Raw genomic sequence first — 25065 nt, 5'->3', positions numbered from 1 at the left:
GACAAGGAACACCATCAGAGTATTGGGGGAAGAAAAAGGAAAGCTGCAAAAAAACACATAACAGAAACATCGATGGCAAAAACCACAACACAATAAAAAACGTTTAGTTCTTTCTTGAACTGGTTTGGTGATTAGGGATCTTGAGGAGATCTATGAGAGAGGAATCCCAATGCGACCTCACTCTCCCCGGTCTCCTCATGATTCCCCAAACCGCTAAGCCATCTGCTCCACATTGGTGGATCGTACCTAGCCACTTCCTGTAGGGATCCCGTAGCGAACGGTGGCATCAGCGGCGAAGGGGCTTCCTGGACCACTACCACAAGCAGCTCCTGCTCCATGCCCGCTAAGGAGTGGACACCGTCGTCCACTAGCTCCAATGCCACGCGATCGTCGTGCGGGGCCGGTGCGGTGCCGAGGCGTCCGAGCCACTTTTGGTGGCCTCGCTGGCGCGCCTACGCAACAGCCGTGACAATGGCCCCGACGTCATGGACTGCCGGCGGTTCGACTGCGCGAAGGAGAGAGAGACCTCGTCAAGATATGAATGAAGCAGATAGAGGCGCATCATAGCGTGCCAAAGGATGCGGAGACTGCTAGAGAGAGATGGGAAAAAATTCTCTGCATACCGGATGTAAACCCCACCTTTTACAGGGAAATTTGCTATTTTGTCACTCTCAGTTGTGAACTTCTCTATTTTAGACCCAGACCCACAAATCATAGACACAGATGGTCCCACAAGTCATAGACAGAGGGTCACATAATAACATTTAGCACACGTTAAAAAGGCTAAAATAGCAAATTTTCCCTTTTACAGCCCCTCACATACACCAACTGCTGGCCCACAAAGACAGATCAAAATTTACAAAATAACTCTTTATTTTTCTTCTATTTGTATGGACCAGCAGATGGTGCATGTGAGGGGCTGTAAAAGGTAGGATTTACATCCGGTATGCACAGAATTCAACGGGTGCAAAAAAAAGATGCAAAACCATTTAGACATCATGTTGGAGTCGGTCTAACGACTAACGCGTCTCTAGCTAGGAAGTGTCAACATTTTTCAAAGGGAGCCTATCTGCTGCATATATAGCACTTTGTTGCACATATTAAACCATTCTTGCCTATTTTTAATCTAACATACTTTACTGCTCTGTATAATTTGTGAAAACATTAAACATCCTCCATCACTTTTTTTACCGTGGTTGGAGGAATAAATCTAGAATCGATGGACACAATTTAGGGCCTGTTTGGCAAAGCTCCAGCTCCAGCTTCTTTAGCTCCAGATCCTGATCCTCTTGAGGAGCTGATCCTCCTGATTCTTCTAGAGAATCAGAATCATTTTTCAAACCGTTTGGCAAGTAAACTGATTCTTGTCTGCTGAGAGTTGGTGGTCTATGGCGATTGTCTGTTTTACCCTTTGCAGTTCAACTTTGTTACAAACCAATAAGTAGGATGCATATATGGAAAAAATTATAAAACAATAACATATAAAATATTCCCATCATAGTAGTGCATAAAATGGTCTCAAATGTTTAATCCATAAATTGCATAAAACCAGCACGACACAATATCCAAAATATGACACGAACCACCTTTTCTAATCACCTCGACTCCCAAAGTACCTTCGATACATCATCACAGAACCTATTCATGTTCCTACACTCGACCCTATGGTGGATGTATCTGATGCATTCTGAGGGACATGTCGCCTATAACGAGATGGAATAGTAGGGATATAATCTGGGTCTCGATCACATCTCTGAAAATCCTCATCCAATGCACTATTCTCATGGATGAAATTGTGAAGACACATTGTAGCAGCAACAATCATTTTTTGTTTGTCCATAGGATAAGCTGGCATCTTTAGAAGAATTCTCCATTTCATCTTCCATACACCAAATGTGCGTTCAACAACATTCCGTAGACTTGAGTGTAAATGATTGAAGAGCTCTTGCTCACCATTAGGTGGAGGACCATTTCACCATTCTGGAACATGATACAGTTGTCCTTTGTACGGGGCCAAGTACCCATCCCTATTTGGATATCCAGCATCAACAACATAGTACTTTCCTGTAACATACAATTATACTTGAGTTAGAACCTTAAAAAATATGTGGACAAAAAGTAGACCAATTTTTTGACATTTGTTTACCTAGAGGGGGGTGTGGAAATAAATCTTCATCAGCTTCAAGCGCATGGTACAACACAGTAGTATCATGCATGGAGCCAGGTTGTCCAATAGATGCATATATAAAGCGCATATCAAAATCAACAACTCCCATCACATTTTGAGTAGGTTTACCAGACCTTCCTATGAACCTGGTGAAGTCTTTCTTTGGAGGCGTTGCATTTATATGAGTGTCGTCAATTGCTCCAATACTGTAACACCCCTGGTGTTACTGCCACTAAAACTTGAGCATAACATCATAAGCATGGGCATATCATGTGCTTGTTACACCTAGAATGCATTCACTAGGCAAAAATTTCAAACAAGTTGTGTGGATATGACTGGTTGTGGGTAAAACCCTAGAATAGGGTACTTAACCCTAAACTGGACTCAGAAGAATAAGCAAAGCCTAAATAAGAGAAAACTTCAAAACCTAGTTGTAACAATCATAAAATATCACCATTAATGAACTTAGGTGATATCCAAACCCTAGAAGTACCTAAAACCCTAAATAGAACCCTGGAAAACCCTGGACTGAAACCCTAGGGGGCTAAGTGCAAAACCAGTGCACTTTTGGACTAAAGTGCAAAAACCAAGGCATTAGAGTACCTTAAGTCATATGGTTCACATATTTGAGGATTTCTAAGTCAAAAGATGTGAATTGGACTTATTTGCAAAAAGCACCACTTAAATCCTATGGAGTTAAGTCTGACTTTCAGTGTATTTGAACCAGCTTTAGAAGCTTGTATCTTCCAAATTATGAGAAGTTTGCCTAGGGTCAACACATCAAGTTTGTAGAGCCACTATAGAGGAACAACTTTGCTATAGAGATTAAGCCCTGGTACCATGAAATGTTTAGAGATAATTAGGCCCAAAGATAGGCTGTCAGACTGCCTTAAGTCTGAATTCAGACTGACAGTGTGATTGAGCAATCTTTGAGCTGGGATTCGAGCATGATCTAGTAAGAATTTGGGAATGAATGGTATAGCAAAGGTAAAGATGGATTATAGATCTATAACTTTGATGCAGATGAATTATGAGGTTATCACATAAAATTTGGAGAGATTCTGCTCTAGTTGTGCTCTGTCAGTTGTTCTAATGAAGTGTCGCGATGGTACAGTAACTGGATATCACCAGCTCAGAGACCTTGCTGCCGGCGAACCCGCGTGCGGATTCGTGCTAACGTCGTGATTCATGCTAAATCAAACGCGGATAACGATCACAGGGTGAAAAATCTTGCTAAGGATGGGCTGGAATGTACTGTGGACTTGCTTGTTCATCAGTACACACCGGTGACGTGGGCGTGTGGTACTCACCGGCAGGTTCGCCGTTCACCGTGAGGACACCACGCCTTAGGAAGTTATCGCGTCAGTATGAGCCATAGTAACCATCCAATGACCGCCGTAGTTCAGTCGCCCTGCGATTGCCACGGTAGATCGCCACTGTGACTCATTCCCCTCTCGGTCGCAAGCGCAATTCATCCAATTCACCGGTCACCGCTCAAGCCCGCTATAAATTGCGCATACCCTCAGCTCTGTTAAGCAGTCAAGCGCCTCAACCAGCAAACTGTGCCTCGAATCATCCCCTAGAGCTCGCCAATTTGGGATTTCCCCCAAATCGGCTTCCGCTATCGTAGAAACACCCTCACCGTGGCTAGCCTGTTCCAGGTATGTTCATACCCCCTGCTCCTTTGTTTTAGCATCCTTAGGTTCTCTTGATGCTCCTCGACCAGTTCGATTGAGTTAAGCTACCTCAGATCATCGGGGACACATTTGTTCCTCCGATTATCCGTGCAGCGTCGTGGACCGGATGATTTAGAACCTCATTAGTGAAATTAAGTGAGGGGAAATGATTAGGAGGGGTCCAATTTGATGTCTGCCACACGGGAGCACCGGTCGTTGTGGGATTCGGCCGGTGTAGGCTCGCCGGAGCTCGGTCCTCCGTCGCTCCCTGTCGGGGACTTGGCACTGTGAAGAATCAGAAGTAGAAGGGGTTTCCTATAAACGTCAGCGACTGTAATAAACAGTGCCGCAGGCTCTTGTAGGTTATTCAAAAGGTTAGGGCCCTTTCTGCAAAGTCGGCACGCGTGGGCACGCGTGGGCGTGCTTCTGCCTGTAGATGGGCCAACTTGGGCCAGTTTTGGCCTAGCTCTGTTAATTCTTTTCCGTTTTCTTTTTCTTCTGGACTTAGAGAATTCCTAGAAAATTATAGAAAAATGCTAAAAATACCAGACCAATTTTGCTAGGCTTCTAATTTCTTATAGTATTTAATAAAAATAATTTCCTGATTTTTAGTTCCAATAGAAAATTTTGGGACATTTAAAATAGCCAAAAGCCATACTTCTGGAATTTTAGGGAATAATTAATAATTCCAAAATTCACCAAACTTTTTAAGTAAACTTTAAATATTATTTAGAAACCTTGGGTAAAATTTGGTATGCTTTGAACCATGTTTGATACTTAGAACCCAAAACCCTAGCCCCCTGCCATATGAACTTCACTATAGACTCCGAAAACCCTAGTTTCCCGGAGATCCGTGAAGGAAAGTTATATTCAAGATATTAGATAATAAACTTTTATTATCTTTGCATCTTCATGAGCATTACATGAGCATTTATGATTATACATGGCTATGTATAGAAAACGAAGAAGAGATAGAGGTTGAAGAAGCCAGGACTACACCACCACCACCTGAAGAACCTCAGGCAGGAAACTGCTTTTACTTTGATATCTGTGGAGCAGAGCCTGATTCACCTATCACACAAGGCAAGCCCCGGTGCACTTGCCACCCCTTGTTATTTTAAAATCTTTCTCACTTACTTGATGCATTAGGTGATAGGAGTTGTGTGTTAAACCAGTTGCTGCATTTCCTTCCTTGGATTTGATTACTTCTCCTTAATCCCCTGATTTACAAAAGGTTTTCTTGTGCTTAGCTTTGCTCTAGAAAAACAAAATGTTTTGTTTTGACAAAAGATGATGCTTCAAAGTGAGTGGGATGTTTTCAAAAACAAAACTTGATGATGGATCCATCATGGCCATGATGGGTTCAACATCGGAAAAGATGTACCTCTGCCAGGTACCAAACTTTGGGTCTGAAATGATAAAGCTGAGACCGGGCGGGTGACTTGCACGAGAAGAGAGTCTCGGTGTAGTGTCTCCGTTTGAGTCGATTAAGGACCTTGTCGATGTAGGCTTGATGATCGAGGACCCTTTAACTGGTCACATGCCTCGTCATGGGTAAGCTTTGCCTCGGGCAGACTAATACCAGAATAAGATAACACGCAATGGGAGTGGAAAGATGGCGAGAGTAGCGTGTACCCTCCGTGGCAAGAGGCTGGACGGTGGTGTATCTGTGCTCTTGGTTGGCGTGAACCTGATCTGGTCTTAAGAACCCCGGTTGCGAGTTGACATATGCAAGGGTTAAGTGCTACATATGTCGTGTGAATGGAGATCCTCAGCTGAGTATAATCGATTCAGATTGTCGTAACTTCGCGGACATGAAGACTTGGTCACTGACCTACACGTAGCATTCCAGTGAATAAGAAGGGTTGATAAGAAATTGGCTAATATAGGTCCAGTGATTGAACTAGGGTAGAAAGAACCTTAGATGCAGGTAACTTCACTTAACCTGACAAGTAAAACTAGACTTTTAAGGATCCACCTTTAGTAAGCATTTCTGCAAACAGAGTCTTTGATTATTGATAAGCTTTACCTTGATTCCCAAAGGCCAGCATATCCTTGAGAGTCTTTTATTGTGACGGGTAAAACGCTCTTGGGAAAGGTAAGGAATACAGATACCAAACTTGTCAAGTGATTCAGGGGCACCTGCAGGGTTGTCTGAGGTCCGTTGGACAAGGACAACTGTAGGTGGGCCTAATGACTTGGGAGGTTCTGTCACAAATACAACCCTTAAAGTGAGGCCACATTCTTTGATCGTTGCTAATTCTTCTATGCACTGTACGGAAATTAGGGTCCTTTGGTTGTATGTACCTTTTTGACATTGCTACCATGCAATTCAGGACATCACTGAATTTTCTGGTAATTGTTTCATTAGAGTGCTTGAAATCCTTTTGGACGGCAGTGAATGACCAAGCATGACCACAAATAACAAGAAACAATCCTAAAGATTCCATAGAGCTCATATGGATGGAAGAGGATAGACCAAAGTCTCTTACCAACTCATAATGCAAATTGTATAATAGAGCTGGTTCCATCCTAAACATGTTGTATCATTCTTTTTGGATTGTTCAATGCTTCCATGACCCAAGCAATATCAGAAAATGTTGTTGCCCTTGGCTCATTCTTACCAACATATGATGCATAGTACCATGATAAAAGAGATGTAGCAGCCACAATATTTTTTTGGTTCCCAATAATAACTTGAAGAACTCTCAAGTCATCTTCTGAATCACTTGAGTCCCTTTCACTATCAGAAGAAGAAGACATTTGTATACATCAAAGGAATGAGACAACAACAAAATATCTTAAAAACAAAAACCAGTGAAAAGGGCAGCAACAAAATAGATAACAAAAAATAGGGCAACAACAAAAGTGATACAATCCATCCACAATAATGTCACAATAAGTTCAAACCAGAGTAAAAAGGATTAAACAGATACATAGTAGCACTAAAAATGGGACATAGTGCTACAAAAAATTACAGATCCTAGTGACTCATCCTGGTGACCCAATCATGTTTCATTGTAAGCCAGTTGAAGCGTTCTTTCGATGTGTCCAAAGTCATAAACATCTCCCTCTCTGCCCTCTTGACAAAAACTTGAGATGCTATGAAGTGTTCTTTTGTTCCTGGAACTGCACCACACTCTTTCACCAATGCCATGACATCTCTAATGGAGCACCCATTGTCCTCCTTTCTTGCCAAAGACTCAACGGATGCTGTGCTCTTCTCACTTGCTGTCACAAGTTTGCTCAATTGATCTTGCACCCAATGTCCTCCCAATGGCCTAGGCTTTTTACCCTTGTCCTTTCGACCAATAGAAACATGACGCTTTCCTTTAGCAGTTGTAGGGGAAACCTCTTCACATTCTTCATAGTCTTCATCCTTGTCATCATTGGCCTCATAGTCTCCATCCTTGTCATCAGTGTTCTCAGTGGTTTCACCCTCCAGAATTTGTGGTGTAGTACCACTTGATGGAGACCAATGATCATCTCCTGTGTTCCTAATGTCTTCATACATGATGGCTTTTTCTTCCTCATGCAACAGAGGCCCATCTTTAAACTTGGCAATTCCTTTGTATTGCTACACATTAGGAGAAAGAAGATGTTAGACATATAACATGTAACACAAGATGCAATAAAGACAATTATCCAAAGTTCTATTACCTTATTCAAGTTCTTCCACCTTTCATTTGTCGCACTCCAGGTTTTTTTCGCGGTGTCCCATCCCAAACCAGTTTCCTTCGATAGTCTTTTCTAATTTGTGTATTCAATCCTCATCTTGTCCCATTTGTTCTTGAACTGCATTTTGGTGTAGGATAACCCAGTCTTTTCTTTGAATTTGTCCATCACATTTTTGTACCCTGTTTTATTTAAGTGGGTACCAGAACGGTTGTGTGCCTTCACTTGTTCGACAAACAATTCACACGCTAGAGCAGTGTTATCTTCATTCCAATCGGCACTATCACCCGTATTGCTGTAAAAAAATAAAATCTAAAACAAATATATGCAGCTACCAAAAAGGAATGCTTTGTTTTCTATGCAGCTACCAAAAATTAAAATCTAAAACAAGCACATCAATAGTTGTTTTCTATGCACTCCTGTTCAGAACCAAATCTTTGATTGCTGGAATCAAACCTGTGTCTGTAGGAGAATGCTGCATACATATCTATTATAATACTGTTCTTAAATGGTTATATTTTAAGAATGCTTAACAGTCAGTATCAATAGTATTTCGTTGTTGTTGTAAAACGTGTTGGGCCTTGTGTTTCCTGTTAAATAAGCATGTTTCTCAAAATTTAAATTATTTTCCGGCCTTCATATTCCCTTTTCACAGGACATTTCCCTTTTCCAAGGGAACACTAGAACATGGAGTCTGTCCTGAAGATGACAAGAAGGACCTTCGACTACATCTGCTCACTTGTTAAGAAGGACCTGACAACAAAGACATACGGTTTCAGAAACTTCAGGTTTGGTGACAAGAAAGTCCTTGGGGTGGAGGATCAGGTGGCGGTGGCTCTGATGAAGCTGACTACTGGTGAGTCGCTGCAGAACATAGGAATGTGGTTTGGCATGAACCACTCTGCCATCTCGAACATCACATGGTGGTTCATCGAGTCTGTGGAGGAGTGTGCCATCTGCCACCTGAAATGGTCGAGCCCTGAGGAGATGGCGACCATCAAGACAAGCTTTGACAAGGTTTATGGGCTCCCTAATTGCTGCGGCGCCATTGACACCACACACATCCTCATGTGTTCCTCGGCTCAGCCCAACAGCAAGGTCTGGCTGGACAATGAGAACAAAAACAACATGGTGCTGCAGGCCGTTGTGGATCCAGACTTGCGGTTCAGAGACGTCGTCAGTGGCTGGCCTGGGAGCATGGATGATGCATGCATCCTTCGCACTTCAGGCCTGTACAGGTTGTGTGAGAAGGGCCTTAGGCTTGGGGGTAGATGGAGCTTCCCGGAGGATCTGCGGTTAGGGAGTACCTAGAGCGGCTGCGCAGCTAGCGAGCGGCTGAGGCGAGCAGAGCAGAACGCCGGGATCCACAGAGCAGAGCAGACGAGCAGAAATCACGCCGCCCCCACGGCCGTGATCCGTGCCCGACAAGCCAGCAGTGATCTGCACACGAGCAGGAATCGCGCCCGGCCGCGCCCGCCAAGCACAAGCACACAAACACACGACCGTGATCTGCAGACGAGCAGGAAGCCAGCCAGACGAACACACAAGCACACGGTAAGAAGAAACACGTACCTGGGAACCGCAGGATAGCAGACACGGTTGGAGCTCTCGCTGGAGGACAGCGAAACTGCTAGACATGGTCAAAACCCTAGCCGCCACTCCCTTCAGCGACAGGCAGGGATCACGGGACAAAGGACGCGCGCCGTGGAGGGTTGCGGGAGGGGCTCGTTATGTTTTTGTCCAATGGCAATTGCGGGTAATTTCGATCAAACTTTAAGGGGAGGTCTATATTTGGTTGATTGAGGAGTTGTTTTAAGGGAGGGTGGAGCAGGTTTTTTTAGATCCCACATTTCTTCACAAAATGACTCCCAATCTTTCGGCTCCATACGAGAAACAATTTAAAAAAAATACTCGTTTGGCACGGCTCCTCCAAATCCTCGCTTAGAATCAGGAGTTGGAGCTGTGCCAAATGAGCCCTTAATATATACATCATATGTACCAAAACACTGTAGGCACAGGATATGTTCCTTTTTCAAAACCCCTATGCGTCTAATTACTTGTTTGTTTACCCTCTAGAGTATATAATCCAAGTTAAATAGGTTAAGAGACAAATAAAACAACACAAGTTACTGTATGGATTATATATGGTGCTCATGAGAAATTTTACATCTAAATCTTAGCCGATTTCTAATTTAAACTTGTCAGAAATTTTATCTTTTTTATTACAGCTAAATTATAACAAATTTGAACTTGAACTTTTGTATATAATTAGGGTAAGATGGAAAGAATATGTTGAAATTCTTAGAGTTTTTTTTAACTTTGTTAGTTCATGTGCACCAAAGTCTCATATGTACCGGATATGTTTCCTTTATAATCTAGATACCTAGATTATGATAATCTGTAAGCATGTCATTATGTGATCATATAATCTATAAGCCGATTATATAATTCTGGAAGGAAACAAACATGGTCTAAAAAACCTTACTCGAAGAACTAGTAATTAAGGCTTCGTTTGGTTTGAGCGACTAATTTATAATCCATCCATTTTAGTCTCATTTAGTCGTTAAATTGTCAAACGATGGGACTAAAACAGTGACTAAACTGACTTAGTCTCTAGTCCCTCAAAGGTTGGCTAAAAGAGACCAAACCATATTAATTCCACCTTCTGGCCCTTATTTATTTCAGTTACACTAATGATGGAAGAATATTAAAGGACATTTTGGTCTTTTTATAAGCCATTCAATATATTTTGCATACTTTTTAGTCCCTGTAACCAAACAGTGTAGGGACTAAACTTTAGTCCCCTAACTAAACGTTAGTCTCTGAAATAAAGTAACCAAAGAGGACCGAATATTGTGTCACACCCGAGTTTCGGGGGCACCAAGACCTCGGGCGCGAAATAAACACCAGGTGTGCTGGGACCAAGTCTCACACATATGATAAATATTGGTACAGAAATGAATGTCACATCTTTACTATATAATAGGAGTTCTATAAAAAAAATAAGTAATTACATCATAAGGAGACAATCAATCCAGCAACCCAAAGTTGACTCGGAGACGATGGCCTAGACCTCTCACGAACTCGTCACAGCATCCTCCATGCCCTCATCCTACAGTACCTGTTCTTGACCTGCGGGGGTGTGAGACATCAAGAGTGAGCTCACATACGTTCATCGCTCAACAAGTTGTGGGGAATAATGTGCATGAACTCGCCAAAGGTGAGAGCTCATGTGAAGTGTAAGGCTTACCAAAGAGGATGGTTAAAGCTGAGCATTGCTTTTAAAGTTGGTCAAAATTTTATTAGCAATTACTAAGTATAAGTAGATTTCAACCCAATTAAGTAGTAGAACAAAAGTGATAACAACACCTGCGATGCAATGCATATGACAAGTTGAATTTAGTTCCATAAATTAATCATGTGAGGGTCCGAGCTGCTCATGACCGTGAGCACGACTGATATACCAGTTTTACACTCTGCAGAGGTTGTGCATCTTTACCCATAAGTCATGTTACCCATTTGCCACGAGGGTTGATCGGACCCCATACACCTCTACCAAGGAAGCGAGGCAGGGTACCACTACGAGGCCTTTACAAAGTTCCACTAGCTTCAGAAAACCCACTATAGTTTCTAGGAAGCTCCAATGCAGGTACCCCTCGCCTGACCGCCATCGCAGCAAAATCAACCCAAGGGCCTCCCTACACTGACCACTTCCCTACTGCCCTTGCCACTTTCGGGTAAGGTAGTCCTCCACTAGCTTTTCTAATTACTCAGCCAAGGGCGTCCCATACCACCCTTGTGGTAGCACTGTTTTCTTGGCTCCATGTTCCAATTAATATAATGATCTTATCATGAATAGTAAATAACAAACTGATAATAAAAGTATGATCATGAATAATATGTATCTCCATAACTAGAACCACATAAAAGCAATAATAGGTACTACCCAAAAAATCAGTGGTAAACAAGGTATAAAGATAGCTAAACTAGGGTAGCCTATTGGGTCAAATCAAAATTAACCTATGCAAATCATTATGATTAATAAGAACATGACTGGGTAAAAGAAGTGATTAAGGGCACAACTTGCCTAGAGCTTGAGATTCCAGGTACCAACTTGCTCTTCAGATGACACGTGTCCACACTACTAAACGTAGCAATACATACAAATATGGTATAGGCAAAATTAACATCACACTAAACATAAGAATAAACTGCGTAATAATAATCTACGTGTCAGAACGAGGTCGTGGGTTCGAGAACCACTAAAATCAGAGTTACGGTTACAGAGTTATGATTTTCTAAAGATTTGGGTAATCTAAATAATAAACTATGTTCTATGTTGAATATAATTCATGTGATAGAGACATTACAAATACATAACTCAAGTGGACCTCATTCTAAGTTATAAATTAGTTAGATATCATATCTTAGTTAAATTATAGCCATAAAATCCAAATACTATATTAATATTAGAAAAGCTAATTCGATAAACATAGATTGATCCAATTAACATAGGGTAAACAAATTAATTATTTACAACATGTCTCATGATAAAATAAGGTTACCAAAGTGTATATAATTTTATTACGAAGCTAACGCAACTGGAACGAGTTAAATCAAGAGTTAAAGTGTGGTAGTTATGATTTTCTGAATAATTAAGTGCTTGGCATGGAATAAATTAAGTAGACAATTTTAGTCTATGTTTCATGCCTAAACAGAGTTACTAGGGATAAACAATATTAAAACAAAATTAATATCACTGGAATGGATCAATTCGGAGTTAGAATGAATTTTCTATGAATTAAATAAGTTTCTGGATTTATTTTTGTACTAAAAAGTATTTTCTGTATTTATTTATTTAGTTTTCATCGAGTTCTGGACTACGTGCAAAATTTCAGAAAAGTGTAGGGGCTAATTCAACATATTCTCAAGACTCAGGATTATATCAGGTGGACGGCGGGTTGATTTGCTGGTTTTATGAGGGCTCTTATGCAAAAATGTCTGGGCGAAGGGGTATTTTCTAACCTAGGTCGTTCGATTAGAAATCAACGACATGGATCACTTAGTATTTTAAACGAACCGATATGCTACAGCCGCCCTCAGATCTCGATTTGACACCCAAGATCTAATGAAGGTGCGATCCACTTTGGTCCTCGGGATCATGATCTAACGGTCCAGATCTGCTCACCTAAAGCGCGATATCGCGATCTAATCCAGACTGTCGTTTGCGAATTCGACGGCCCAAAGGCCTTCTTCCACCCCACCGTGAGCCACGTCAGTGCCGCCCACTAGGCGGAGTGGCCACGCCGGAGTGTCGCCGCAGACGCGCCAGAGCCCCGATTAAGCAAGTGACATGGTGTAAAATGCTCCTGAAATCTTAATGGACTAGTTGAGGGAGGGATTACCTCGAATAGAGACGAGCACAACCCAACCCACGACGCGAGGTGGATCCACAGCGGCGCCGCAACCCCTGCGAGAAATTCACGAGCGTGTTGTGACTCTATTTGCCAAGCGAGGACCCAAGCACCACCTGAGTAAACTAATTAGGCTCCTTAGCTAGCATAGGGACACAGGCGTTGGCGCCGAGAGGTTTCTCTCGAGGCGGTCTGTCTTTCTCTGCTTCTCTCTCTCTCATTCCAGAGGTTGACGGCAATACGATGGCGTAGCTCAGCTTTATAGTCTCGAGGAAGTGGCGCCACCGCATGCCCCAACAACCTCCCTCGATCTGGGTGAGTCCGCACCCAGGCCGTCATCCACGAGCGTGGATCTTGGATGTGTTCGTTGCGTCGGAGGGGATGAGTCCGACAGGGAGGTCCCGCGTGCTAGCGAAAAGAAAGATGCGCGCGACACGAGAGCGAACCTGACTCGGGTGGTCCCACTGTCAGTGCAACTCCCACGGTATGAGCGCAAGTGCAGCAGACACGGAGCAATGGGCCCCGATTGGCGGTGAGTGGGAACGCGTACGCCGAGTGCCTGCTAACCTAGCCCCACATGACGGCGTGAAATGCCCCCGGCTAGGCCGCGGTAAGCCGAGCTGGGCCGAAAGCAAGGAGTTGGGCCCAAGCGAGTTTTCTTTTTATTTTCCTTTTCTATTTCCATTTCTATTTCCTATTTCCTTTTTGATTTCCAAATTTTGAATTCAAATACAAGATAAAGTTTAAGAATTCAAATTTAATGCACACTCAAAATCAATCATGACGCAATAGAGATATATGTTTATTTTAATTAATTTATTTGTTTGGTAGATGTTTGAAATATGAAACACACTTATTTTGTTCCTTTCTTTTTTTAGGAAAATAGTATTTTGAATGGGGGTAAGAATTAAAAGTTACTAAATAAATAAATATTCATTATCTATTTATTTTGAAATAAGGTATTGTATGCTTTCATTTAAGGATTTCTTGTTTGTTTTAAGAGTGTGTATAATTTATGAGGGTAACAAATCAATGGAGTATCTTATATTATTTCTTTTCTATGTCAATTCTTGGTTTCAAAATTCAGTCATCAAAATTCGAAGCTCAGGTATAATTTTGAGATATCTGAATTTACTATTTTATTTATTTCTTTCTTTATTTTATTATTTTTTCATGCAAATTTCGGGCTTTACAAATCCTACCCCCTTAACATAAATCTCATCGTCGAGATTTGTAAGAAAAAGGATACAGAAGGATTGGTTTATAATTTTAGCTTTTAGTTTATAATTGGTTCAAAATCTGGAGTCTCATTTTTTTTATAGTCAATAGTGGGTGATTAGGAGAGAATGGGTATATGTAGGCATAGTCACTTCATTAGGTTGGGTAAAAGATGTGTTTAAAGCATAGATAGGTTTGGGTAATAAAGTGTATGATAAGGAAAGGCTCCATCCAAGCTTGTGGATCTTGATTCCCTTGGAAGTATGGCTTGACTCTTATTATTACTCAACGAGTTTGGTCTCCTTCTTTTCGAGTCTTGATGTCTTTATCCGGGTTAGGGATAAGAGGTTAGGATAGATTTGTAGGCAACAACTTAGTAGGTAGTGTAACTGGTTTAGTAGGTAGCTATAAGTTGAATGAGATTAGTCAGAATCTAGTTTGGTTGTTTGCTACTAGATTGGTTGGATAGGTTAGGTAACTTGTTATGTAGGTCAAGTTGTTGGGTATGGCCGAGTTGACCTAAGTCACTAATTTAGGCATAAGTGAATTAGGAGTATGGCCTTATCTTTTGTACCAGCATTAAGTAACTCACTCTAGATTAGATCATAATAGATTAGATAGAATCTAGATTAGGTTGGTATGACTAGATTAAGCTTGCTAAGATCTGATTAATTTATTTAGGGACAAGCATGTAGATGTGGGTAGGATAAGTTATGATAGCTGAAAATCTTGAGTGCTTAAGATTTTATGTTGGTCTATACAGATTTTGCAACCCAACACATAAGTCAAGTACTTGTATATAGCTGAGCTGGTATAGGGAACCGGTTTAACCGGTTAAGTGGCTGACCTTAGGTTATCTCAACTTAAGGTTAGACTTTGTTAGGTTAGATTAACCTATTAGATTGGATTAGATCTAGAATAAATTGATATGACTATTTTAGACTAGATAAGATCTAAATAAATATTGGATTAGCTCATGGTTGTTATTCTAGAGTGGGATAAATATGCTAATTAGGGCAAGATGAATCCATAAGGATAAGGTAGAATCTTTTAAGGTCAGTTAGATCTATTAGGATGACATAAAATTTTTTCAAGATAAGATGAATCTACTAAGGTAATAGAGTATCTTTTAAGATAAGATGGATTTATGAGTGTAGGATAGAATCTTTTAAGATGATATGGATATTGTTAGGCTAGATACTTTAATGAGGGATAATCTAGTTTGCCTAGTTATTTTTATAAGCATTTTTCCTATATGTATATGCAGATGTAATTGTGGACATTACTCCACAACTCATCACACTCAATCAAAGATCCAAATCAGGCAAGTATCATAAGAACAAACATTCAAGCATATAGATACTTACAAAAATAGTTTTGTTTTTGTTCCTAATATTAGGTCTCCTATTCCTAAAGGTCACTTTAGGTACATGATTTCGAAGTGTGAAATCCATATTTGTCTTTAGAAAGAAAAAGGTAAGAATAATCAGAGTAAAGCGGAAATAGATGAGAAAATATTAAGAAAAGTTTAGAAAGAATCATAGTAGCAAGGGTAAGTAGACAATGGTTGTCCAGTTCTATCTAGGTTTCGTCCTACAGTCAACATTCCTCTGATATCACTTCCGTCACACCGGAGTTTCAGGGGCACCAAGACCCGGGCGCGAAATAAACACCAGGTGTGCTGAGACCAAGTCTCACATATATGATGAATAGTGGTACAGAAACAAATGTCACATCTTTACTATATAATAGGAGTTCTGTAAAAAATAAATAAGTAATTACATCATAGGGAGACAAACGATCCAGCAACCCAAAGTTGACCGGGAGACGACGACCTAGACCTCTCACGAACTCGTCACAGCATCCTCCATGCACCTCATCCTGCGATACCTATTCTTGACCTATGGGGGGTGAGACAACAAGAATGAGCTCACATACGTTCATCGCTCAACAAGTTGTAGGAATAATGTGCATGAACTCGCCAAAGGTGGGAGCTCATGTGAAGTGTAAGGCTTATCGAAGAGGATGGTTAAAGCTGAGCATTGCTTTTAAAGTTGGTCAAAATTTTATTAGCAATTACTAAGTATAAGTAGATACCAACCCAATTAAGTAGTAGAACAAAAGTGATAACAACACCTACGATGCAATGCATATGACAAGTTGAATTTAGTTCCATAAATTAATCATGTGAGGGTCCGAGCTGCTCATGATCGTGAGCATGACTGATATACCAGTTTTACACTCTCCAGAGGTTGCACATTTTTACCTACAAGTCGTGTTACCCATTTTCCACGGGGCTGATCTGACCCCATACACCTCTACCAAGGAAGCGAGGCAAGGTACCACTATGAGGCCTTTACAAAGTTCCACTAGCTTCAGAAAACCCGCTATAGTTCTAGGAAGCTCCAATACAGGGACCCCTCGCCTGACCGCCATCGCAGCAAAATCAACCCAAGGGCCTCCCTACACTAACCACTCCCCTACTGCCCTTGCCCCTTTCGGGTAAGGTACTCCTCCACTAGCTTTCCTAATTAGTCAGCCAAGGCGTCGCATACCACCCTTGCGGTAGCACTGTTTTCCCAGGTGGTCGCTCTATGTTCCAATTAATATAATGATCTTATCATAAACAGTAAATAACAAACTAATAATAAAAGTATGATCATGAATAATATGTATTTTCATACCCAAAACCATATAAAGCAATAACAGGTACTACCCAAAAATTCAGTGGTAAACAAGGTATAAAGATAGCCAAACTAGGGCAACCTATTGGATCCTATCAAAATTAACCTATGCAGACCATTATGATTAATAAAAACATGACTAGGTAAAAAGAAGTGATCAAGGGCACAACTTGCTTGAGGCTTGAGATTCCAGGTACCAACTTGCTCTTCAGATGACACATGTCCTCACTGCTAAACGTAGCAATACAGACAAACATGGTATAGGCAGAATTAACATCACACCAAACATAAGAATAAACTGTGTAATAATAATCTACGCTTCGGAACGAGATCGTGGGTTCAAGAACCACTAAAATCAGAGTTATGGTTACAGAGTTATGATTTTCTAAAGATTTGGGTAATCTAAATAATAAACTATGTTCTATGTTGAATATAATTCATGTGATAGAGACATTACAAATACATAACTCAAGTGGACCTCGTTCTAAGTTATAAATTAGTTAGATATCATGTCTTAGTTAAATTATAGCCAAAAAATCCGAATACTATATTAATATTAGAAAAGCTAATCCGATAAACATAGATTGATCCAATTAACATAGGGTAAACAAATTAATTATTTACACATGTCTCATGATAAAATAAGGTTACCAAAGTGTATATAATTTTATTACAAAGCTAACGCAACTGGAACGAGTTAAATCAGAGTTAAAGCGTGGTAGTTATGATTTTTCTGAATAATTAAGTGCTTGACATGGAATAAATTAAGTAGACAATTTTAGTCTATGTTTCATGCCTAAACATAGTTACTAGGTGATAAATAGTATTAAAACAAAATTAATACCACTGGAATGGATCAATTCGGAGTTAGAATTGATTTTCTATGAATTAAATAAGTTTCTAAATTTATTTTTGTACTAAAAAGTATTTTCTATATTTATTTTTTCAGTTTTCATCGAGTTCTGGACTGCGTGCACAATTTCAGAAAACTACAGGGGCTAATTCGACATATTCTCAAGACTCATGATTATATCAGGTGCACGACAGGTTGATTTGCTGGTTTTATGAGGGCTCTTATGCAAAAATATCTAGGCGAAGGGGTATTTTCTAACTAGGCCGTCCAATTAGAAATCAACAACACGAATCACTTAGTATTTTAAATGAACCAGTATGCTACGACCACCCTTAGATCTCGATCCGACACTCAAAATCTAATGAAGGAGCGATCCACTTTGGTCCTCGGGATCATGATCTAACGGTCTAGATCCGCTCACCTAAAGCGCCATATCGTGATCTAATCCAAACCGTCATTTGCGAATCCGATGACCCGAAGGCCTTCTTCCACCCCACCGCCGAGCCACGGCAGTGCCACCCGCTAGGTGGAGGTGGCCACGCTGGAGTGCCGCCGCAGGCGTGCCAGAGCCCCGATTAAGCAAGTGACGAGGTGCAAAACGCTCCTGAAATCTCGATGGACCAGTTGAGGGAGAGATTACCTCGAATCGAGACGGGCACGACCCTACCCACGACGCGAGGCGGATCCACGGTGGCGCCGCAACCCCAACGAGAAATTCACGAGCGTGCGGTGACTCTATTTGCCAAGCGAGGACCTAAGCACCACCTGAGTAGACTAATTAGGCTCCTTAGCTAGCATAGGGACACATGCGTTGGTGCCGAGAGGTTTCTCCTGAGGCGGTCTCTCTTTCTCTGCTTCTGTCTCTCTCATTCCAGAGGTTGATGGCAAGACGATGGCACAACTCAGCTTTATAGTCTCGAGAAAGCGGCGCCATCGCATGCCCCAACAACCTCCCCGAGCTGGGCGAGTCCGCACCCAGGCCGTCATCCACGAGCGTGGATCTCGGACGTGTTTGTTGCGTCGGAGGGGATGAGTCCGATAGGGAGGTCCCACGTGCCAGCGAAAAGAAAGACGCGCGCGGCTCGGGAGCGAACGCGACTCGGGTGGTCCCACTGCCAGTGCAACTCCCACGGTATGAGCGCGAGTGCAACAGACGCGAAGTAATGGGCCCTGATTGGCGGTGAGTGGGGACGCGCGCGCCGAGTGCCTGCTAACCTGGCCCCACATGTCGGCGCGAAATGCCCCCGACTGGGCCGCGGTAAGCCGAGCTGGGCCGGAAGTAGGGAGTTGGGCCCAAGCGAGTTTTCTTTTTATTTTCCTTTTCTATTTCCATTTCTATTTTCTATTTTCTATTTCCTTTTTGATTTCCAACTTTTGAATTCAAATCCAATATAAAGTTTAAGAATTCAAATTTAATGCACACTCAAAATCAATCATGATGCAATAGATATATGTTTATTTTAATTAATTTATTTGTTTGGTAGATGATTGAAATATGAAAGACACTCATTTTGTTCCTTTCTTTTTAGGAAAATAGTATTTTGAATGTGGGATATGAATTAAAAGTTACTAAATAAATAAATATTCATTATCTATTTATTTTGAAAGAAGGTATTGTATGCTTTCATTTAAGGATTTGTTGTTTGTTTTAAGAGTGTGTATAATTTATGAGGGTAACAAATCAATGGAGTATCTTCTATTATTTCTTTTCTAGTTTAATTCTTGGTTTCAAAATTCAGTCATCAAAATTCCAAGCTCAGTTATAATTTTGAGATATCTGAATTTACTATTTTATTTCTTTATTTTATTTTTTTTCATGCAAATTTTGGGCTTTAAATATTGGTACAAAGATATCTTACAATATATTTACCATGCACCATCTCATTTATCCACTTTACTTTTTTTTGGACTTTACACAGTTTTATTAAAAGAAATAGATAAAACCGGTGTCTCAACACTCATAGGTCATAGCACGAGGCATGAGCACGCGTTTTTCCGTTCATGCGACTTCGCTTGGTGCCTGTAGCAGCAGGGATTTGTAGTCTTGTAGACAGACACGCACACGGGGTGGCCAGTGCAGACGTGAAGTGGTGCATGGAGCTATGGAGGGAATCAACCAACCAGAAGCAGCCACGGTCCACGGGGGGACGGAACGGGAAGCTGAACCAAACGTGCAAACAGAACGGAACCTCTCGGCTCCTTCCTCCTCTGGTTTGCTGCTGTCGCCCGCCACGGCGCCTCCTCCACTTCCAGATCTTCCCGCCGCCCCCAAAATAGCGCCCACCAAAACCCTACCCTGCCCGCCCGTTCCCTCTCATCCCTCGCGGCCCCCGCCCCCGTCCTTCCGCCGCCGGACTAATAAACCCTAGCCCCACCGCCGCCGCCATGGCGGGCCCGTCCGGCGCCTCTTCCTCCTCGCGCGGCGCCGGCGTCGTCGTCGACCGCTTCTACAGCCCGCCCCACGTGCGCCGCCAGCAGCAGGAGGAGCAGCTGCAGCGGCTCAAGGGCCTGGCCCAGGGGCAGCGCCCGTCGTCCCCAGCGGCGGGGACGCTCACGCCCAGGGCCGCCAAGCAGAAGACGCCACCGGCTGAGATGCCTGTCCCGGTCAAGGAGTCCGAGAGGCGGGCCGACGCGTCCTCCAAGCCCGTGTCAGCCCCGGCCTACACCGCCAAGGCGGCTGCGACGGCTGACGGGGTGACGACCCCGCCGCCGTCGCCCGCGGGACTGGATGAGGCTGGGAATCTCGACAGGTTCCTCAGCTCCACCACGCCATCTGTGCCCGTGCACTACTTGCCCAAGGTTTGGTTCCTCAGATTTTTGCCCCTCTTTAGGTGGAATTTAAGTGGCGTGCTTGCCTTATCTTGCACCGGTTGTGTACTTGTGTTTCACGCGCGTGCGTGGCGATGCTTGGTTTGACTTCGACGAAACGTTTTATGGCTGCTAGAAGCATGATGCAACACGGCTTCTGATTGTTAGATTTCTGCCCCCATGGTGCAAAATTCGTATTGCCGTTGTCAATCATTGTTGTTGGGGAAAGTTTGGGATCCGTAGAAACTTCGCTTTTCTCTAGTGCCAAGTTACACCTCAATGATTGGAGAATTAAATTAGAGAATATTCCATTTCCCCAGTGTTTATGCCAACTTGTCATATCTGTGCTGCATGAATGTGTTACTATTGGTGTTTTTTTACAACTTTTTTACTAGTGCACAATTGAAAGTGTTGCTAGAGTGATTAATATCCACTGCACTGATGTAGAAACTATTTTCTTCAAACAAAGAACTGTTAGTTCAAAAGGTTGGGATGGGTTCCCTATGTTGATGTTGCAGTCATGTCATCATGTGAGTCAGCCAACATAGGTTCTTTCCCTGGGAAAGCCGGTTGGGAAGCATTTAGTTCCAAAAAGAATCTAGTCAGTAGCATTATTTTATGGTCAGGCTAGCATTATTGCTTCCAGGAGAGGTACAATTTATATTCATCAGAGCAAAAAGAGTTTTTTTTGTGAATATGTTGCTTTTGAAGTTTCTTTTTGTTCCTTCGGTTTGGTTTTTTTACGATAAATGATGATGCATTTATTCAGACCAGCATGAGGGGATGGAGGATGGGTGATGTTACAAATTCTCGACCATATTTCTGCCTTGGAGATCTCTGGGAGGCTTTCAAGGAGTGGAGCTTTTACGGGGCTGGTGTCCCCCTTGTCTTAAGTGGAGGTGAATCTGTGATTCAATACTATGTGCCATACCTTTCCGCTATACAGCTGTACGCAGACCCTTCAAAGTTTCAATCGAAGATCAGGTAAGAAGATGATTTATACAATCAAAATTTGTTTTATGTTTATTTTTGTCAGACATGATTTTCTGTTCTTCAATAGCCTTGCTTTATAAATGTGAGGGTAGGCCCATTGCCGGAAGCTCCCACAGTGGGGTCTTGGGAAGGGATAAACCGAGGCACGCCTTTTCGTCGCAAATGCGGATAGGCTGCTTCGAACCCGCGACATGGTGACTCAGTGAGACAGCTCTCACCATTGCACCATGATTGCCTTTCTTGCTTTATAAATGTGAAACAGAAAATAATCTTATGGCTTCTGAATCCTTGAAATTAATTATGAACTATGAACCTTCATGCATTATCAAGGCTAGAGAATAATATCCAAGGGCCAGTGAAATTTTATTTTCTTATCTATTGTTTCCATTTCAGCTACTAAAAAAATTCTAATGTGAGAGGATAAGGCCATCTGGTAGGCAGCAGACCAATTGGCCGATCAGATTTTAAATGGACTGTAAACAGGGATATGTTTTATACTTATTGATCAATAAAAATGAAATCCTTCCTTTCTGACAGAGTCTAGAAAATTCTGTTGATGAATGACATTAGCTAAGATTTGTTTATATGATTCAATGTAATGTAATATAAAGCTTCATGTTGCCTATTGAGCACTTGAGGGTGTAATTCTTTGATCTAACAAGGTGTACAGCTTTTCCCTGGATCGTCTCATAAGTGTTTTTTAGTCAGGTTATGTCATAGTTGCAAATATGTATTTTTGCTTGTTCTTCACATATATGACACACCATAAATTTGACTGCCCAGCATAAGAGTTTTTGATCTGGTTAATTTGCCAATGGAAATTGAACTACTGATATTCAACTCATATATTCACTTTTTTATGTTGTCGTGAATGTGCTGTTGATATTAATTCTTCTTTGACCTATGAAATGCTTGTTGTATTGGGGAGTTCCTTGGATTAATTCAGTTGTGGTTGATTGATCTATTGCTCACTTTTCTTGAACTTGATTGATCTTATCATGTTTAACTTGGTTGTCCAATATGATTCTAGGACTGAAATATTTGTAAGAACAATGCAATGGGAGCATGGAACATCTTCTACTTAAAATCACTTAGGCATTTTGTTGTTGCGTTTATTGGGTAAGCTTTAGATTGCCCATGAATAAACGTGTTATTCAGGATATCATCTTTTTACTTCAGTGGGGATGAAATTGGACTTATCGAAACTACCATCAGGATAGATGACTTTTTTAAAGAGGCCAATTGCCATAGGATTTGACATAGTCAATTGTCCATTGTCCATGAGTTGATTGAAGTATCACATTATTGGAGCCTAGAGCAGAAAGAGATGTAAGTTAGTCCTTTTGCTGAGTCTTGATATTTCCTAATAATGGAAACAATATCTTTACTAGAATTTTGAGAAATATAGTTTATTTTACCTGTATGATTTGTAGCTGTCTATTTTGTTGTAGTTTTACAAGCTAAAAGTCACTACAATTTGCAAGTCTTTTAGCTGTGTATTGTTCATTGCGAGTCTAGTTTCACATAAGGACATCAAAATAAGCATCAAAACTCAAAAGGAATCAACATACACTGTCTAAATGCTCCCCCACAGTATGGCTGTTCTTTTCTTGGTCCTGCAGTTTTCATAGCTCGTAACGCTGTCTTAGTTAATTTTCTCGCTTAATTAAGGCATTCTTGGGAGGAAAGTGATGGGGAATCTATGGATACTAGCAGCGAAGGTAGCAGTGAAACTGATGTTAACCGATTAAGAAGCTCAACCGTGGAAACTCTATGTCGATTGGAGGGTGGCTTTCAAAGGGATGGTGATGAAATGCACTCACCATCGACTCGCCCAATTTTCGAATATCTTGAGACAGATCCACCATTTGGTAGAGAGCCTTTAACAGATAAGGCAAGTCTTTATTTCGTATGTTAAATGAAATGTGCCTAGATATGTTATTTGTTGACTCTAAATTTCAATTTCAGGTATCAGTTCTTGCAAGTAAATTTCCAGATTTGAAGACATTCAGCAGTTGTGACCTGCTGCCAACCAGTTGGATGTCTGTTGCATGGTATGTCTGTAAATGCTCTTGGATTCTCTGACATCATTTTCAATGCAACTTTTTGAGAGGTAGCATCTCTGGACTGTGCTGTTCTTACTTGGTTGATGTTTGTAAGTTTTTTACTATTCCATTTCTTATAGGAAAAACTCCCAACGTTACCATTTTAAGTGTTTATTAAATAACTAATTTCCAACTTTATACCTATACCAAAGTTACTTTTGTGTTTGTTGCCACTACCAATAGTTTTGTGAGACCTCATTTCACAGTTGTTGCTTTCTTGTTCTTAGTTGCTGGTGCTTATAAGTTTCTATATAGCAAGAACCGTCATATTTGTGCTGTTTGTTCAAACAGAGGGTACACTTCATAGTGACTGATAGAATACAAAAGGGAACTTGCTAATTTTTCAGTCAAGTAACTTCTGTAGAATTTTAAAAGAGCAATACGGTAACTGAAATGTTGCTACGACTTTACATCAGTTTCATCCTGGGGCATATAATTGCAGGTACCCTATCTATAGAATCCCAACTGGACCAACACTCAAGGATTTGGATGCATGTTTCTTGACATTTCATTACTTATCAACACCTACCAAGGGTATGTTTCATCTTCTGCTGGTATCTAGTCTTTTCTCCATTAGATAAACTCCCCTAATTCTTTGCTGCTCTATGAATTTCCATTCTTCAGTTCATCTGATAGCTAGATTTATTTTTCACAGATACTGATCCCAGTACACCAGCATGCCCCAGATTTGGGGGCCTTAATTGCAATATGGACGCCGCTGGTAAACTAACATTGCCCGTCTTTGGACTGGCGTCATACAAATTGAACAGCTCTATTTGGTCGTCAAATAGGCCTGAGGAGCATCAGCTCGTAGCTTCGTTGATGCAGACAGCAGATGACTGGCTTCGCCATCGCCAAGTGTACCACCCAGACTTCCGATTCTTTCTTACCCATTACAACACAGCATTGAGATGACATGAGATGATCGCATCTCGCTGTAAATTGTCTTTATTAGTGTGTTATTATATGTGGTTGGCTGAGCCGGGCTACCTGTAACACTATGTTGTTGATCGCGTAACGTAGCGCTTCTCTGAACTTTTTTGGTATGGTTCAGTAGTTCAAGCCAGACAGCTAATTTGTAACTTCTCCAATAATTCTTTTGATGTAGGTAATCTTGTGGGAGTCACATTATGGAGATCTGTAAAACAGAAACTGATGGTTATAATTTTTAGAAACTTATAGACTTTACATTGTTTATCACTTTGGAGCCTATTAGAGTGATGGTTAGTTTGTCTTTCTGTTCTTCGAAAGATGACCTCTTAAGCTCTTTCAAATTGTAACGACAAAAATTTAGAGGATTTTTTTGCGGGGGTTGCTGATGTCATTTTACTTAGAATCCTTTTCGAGCTCGTGTTTTTGAATAAGGTTACAGGTCCATTTCTGTTGCACCAACGCTTGTGTAATTTAGGTCACATTTAGGTACTGTCTAAAATTGGTGCCGATTAAGCGCGTGTTTGATTAGCGGGATGATA

The 25065-nt window shown here is 41.4% G+C and overlaps 2 protein-coding genes and 1 pseudogene across 5 annotated transcripts; 2 read left to right on the top strand and 1 right to left on the bottom strand.

Moving 5' to 3' along the window:
• Positions 1-6671: 6671 nt before the first annotated feature.
• Positions 6672-7800, bottom strand: LOC109944335 (uncharacterized). Its single transcript, XM_020549059.2, has 2 exons — positions 7504-7800; positions 6672-7420 (listed from the first exon to the last, which is right to left on the bottom strand). Exon 2 carries the CDS (start codon positions 7355-7357, stop codon positions 6827-6829), a length of 531 nt encoding a protein of 176 aa, XP_020404648.2. The 5' UTR covers positions 7358-7420; positions 7504-7800; the 3' UTR covers positions 6672-6826.
• A 405-nt stretch (positions 7801-8205) lies between these two features.
• On the top strand, positions 8206-8846 carry LOC109944334 (protein ALP1-like; annotated as a pseudogene).
• A 10626-nt stretch (positions 8847-19472) lies between these two features.
• LOC100194082 (uncharacterized) lies at positions 19473-24793 on the top strand. 4 transcript variants are annotated; one of them, XR_002749905.2, is made up of 6 exons: positions 19473-20486; positions 21265-21479; positions 23160-23382; positions 23457-23601; positions 24036-24127; positions 24249-24790. XR_002749905.2 is itself a non-coding variant. In XM_008669036.3 (6 exons), exons 1-6 carry the CDS (start codon positions 20073-20075, stop codon positions 24506-24508), a joined length of 1248 nt encoding a protein of 415 aa, XP_008667258.1. In that variant the 5' UTR covers positions 19473-20072; the 3' UTR covers positions 24509-24793. The 4 variants fall into 4 exon arrangements, 3 of the variants coding, with proteins under 3 accessions (XP_008667258.1, XP_023157220.1, NP_001132609.3); XM_008669036.3 differs by having other exon boundaries at positions 23202-23382; positions 23457-23542; positions 24249-24793; XM_023301452.2 differs by having other exon boundaries at positions 23457-23542; positions 24249-24793.
• Positions 24794-25065: the final 272 nt, after the last annotated feature.

This window comes from Zea mays, chromosome 2 (assembly GCF_902167145.1).
Source record: "Zea mays cultivar B73 chromosome 2, Zm-B73-REFERENCE-NAM-5.0, whole genome shotgun sequence".
Lineage (NCBI taxonomy): Eukaryota > Viridiplantae > Streptophyta > Magnoliopsida > Poales > Poaceae > Zea > Zea mays.
The sequence above is the reverse complement of the archived record's forward strand: the minus strand, read 5'-3'. Positions and strand labels throughout refer to the sequence as shown.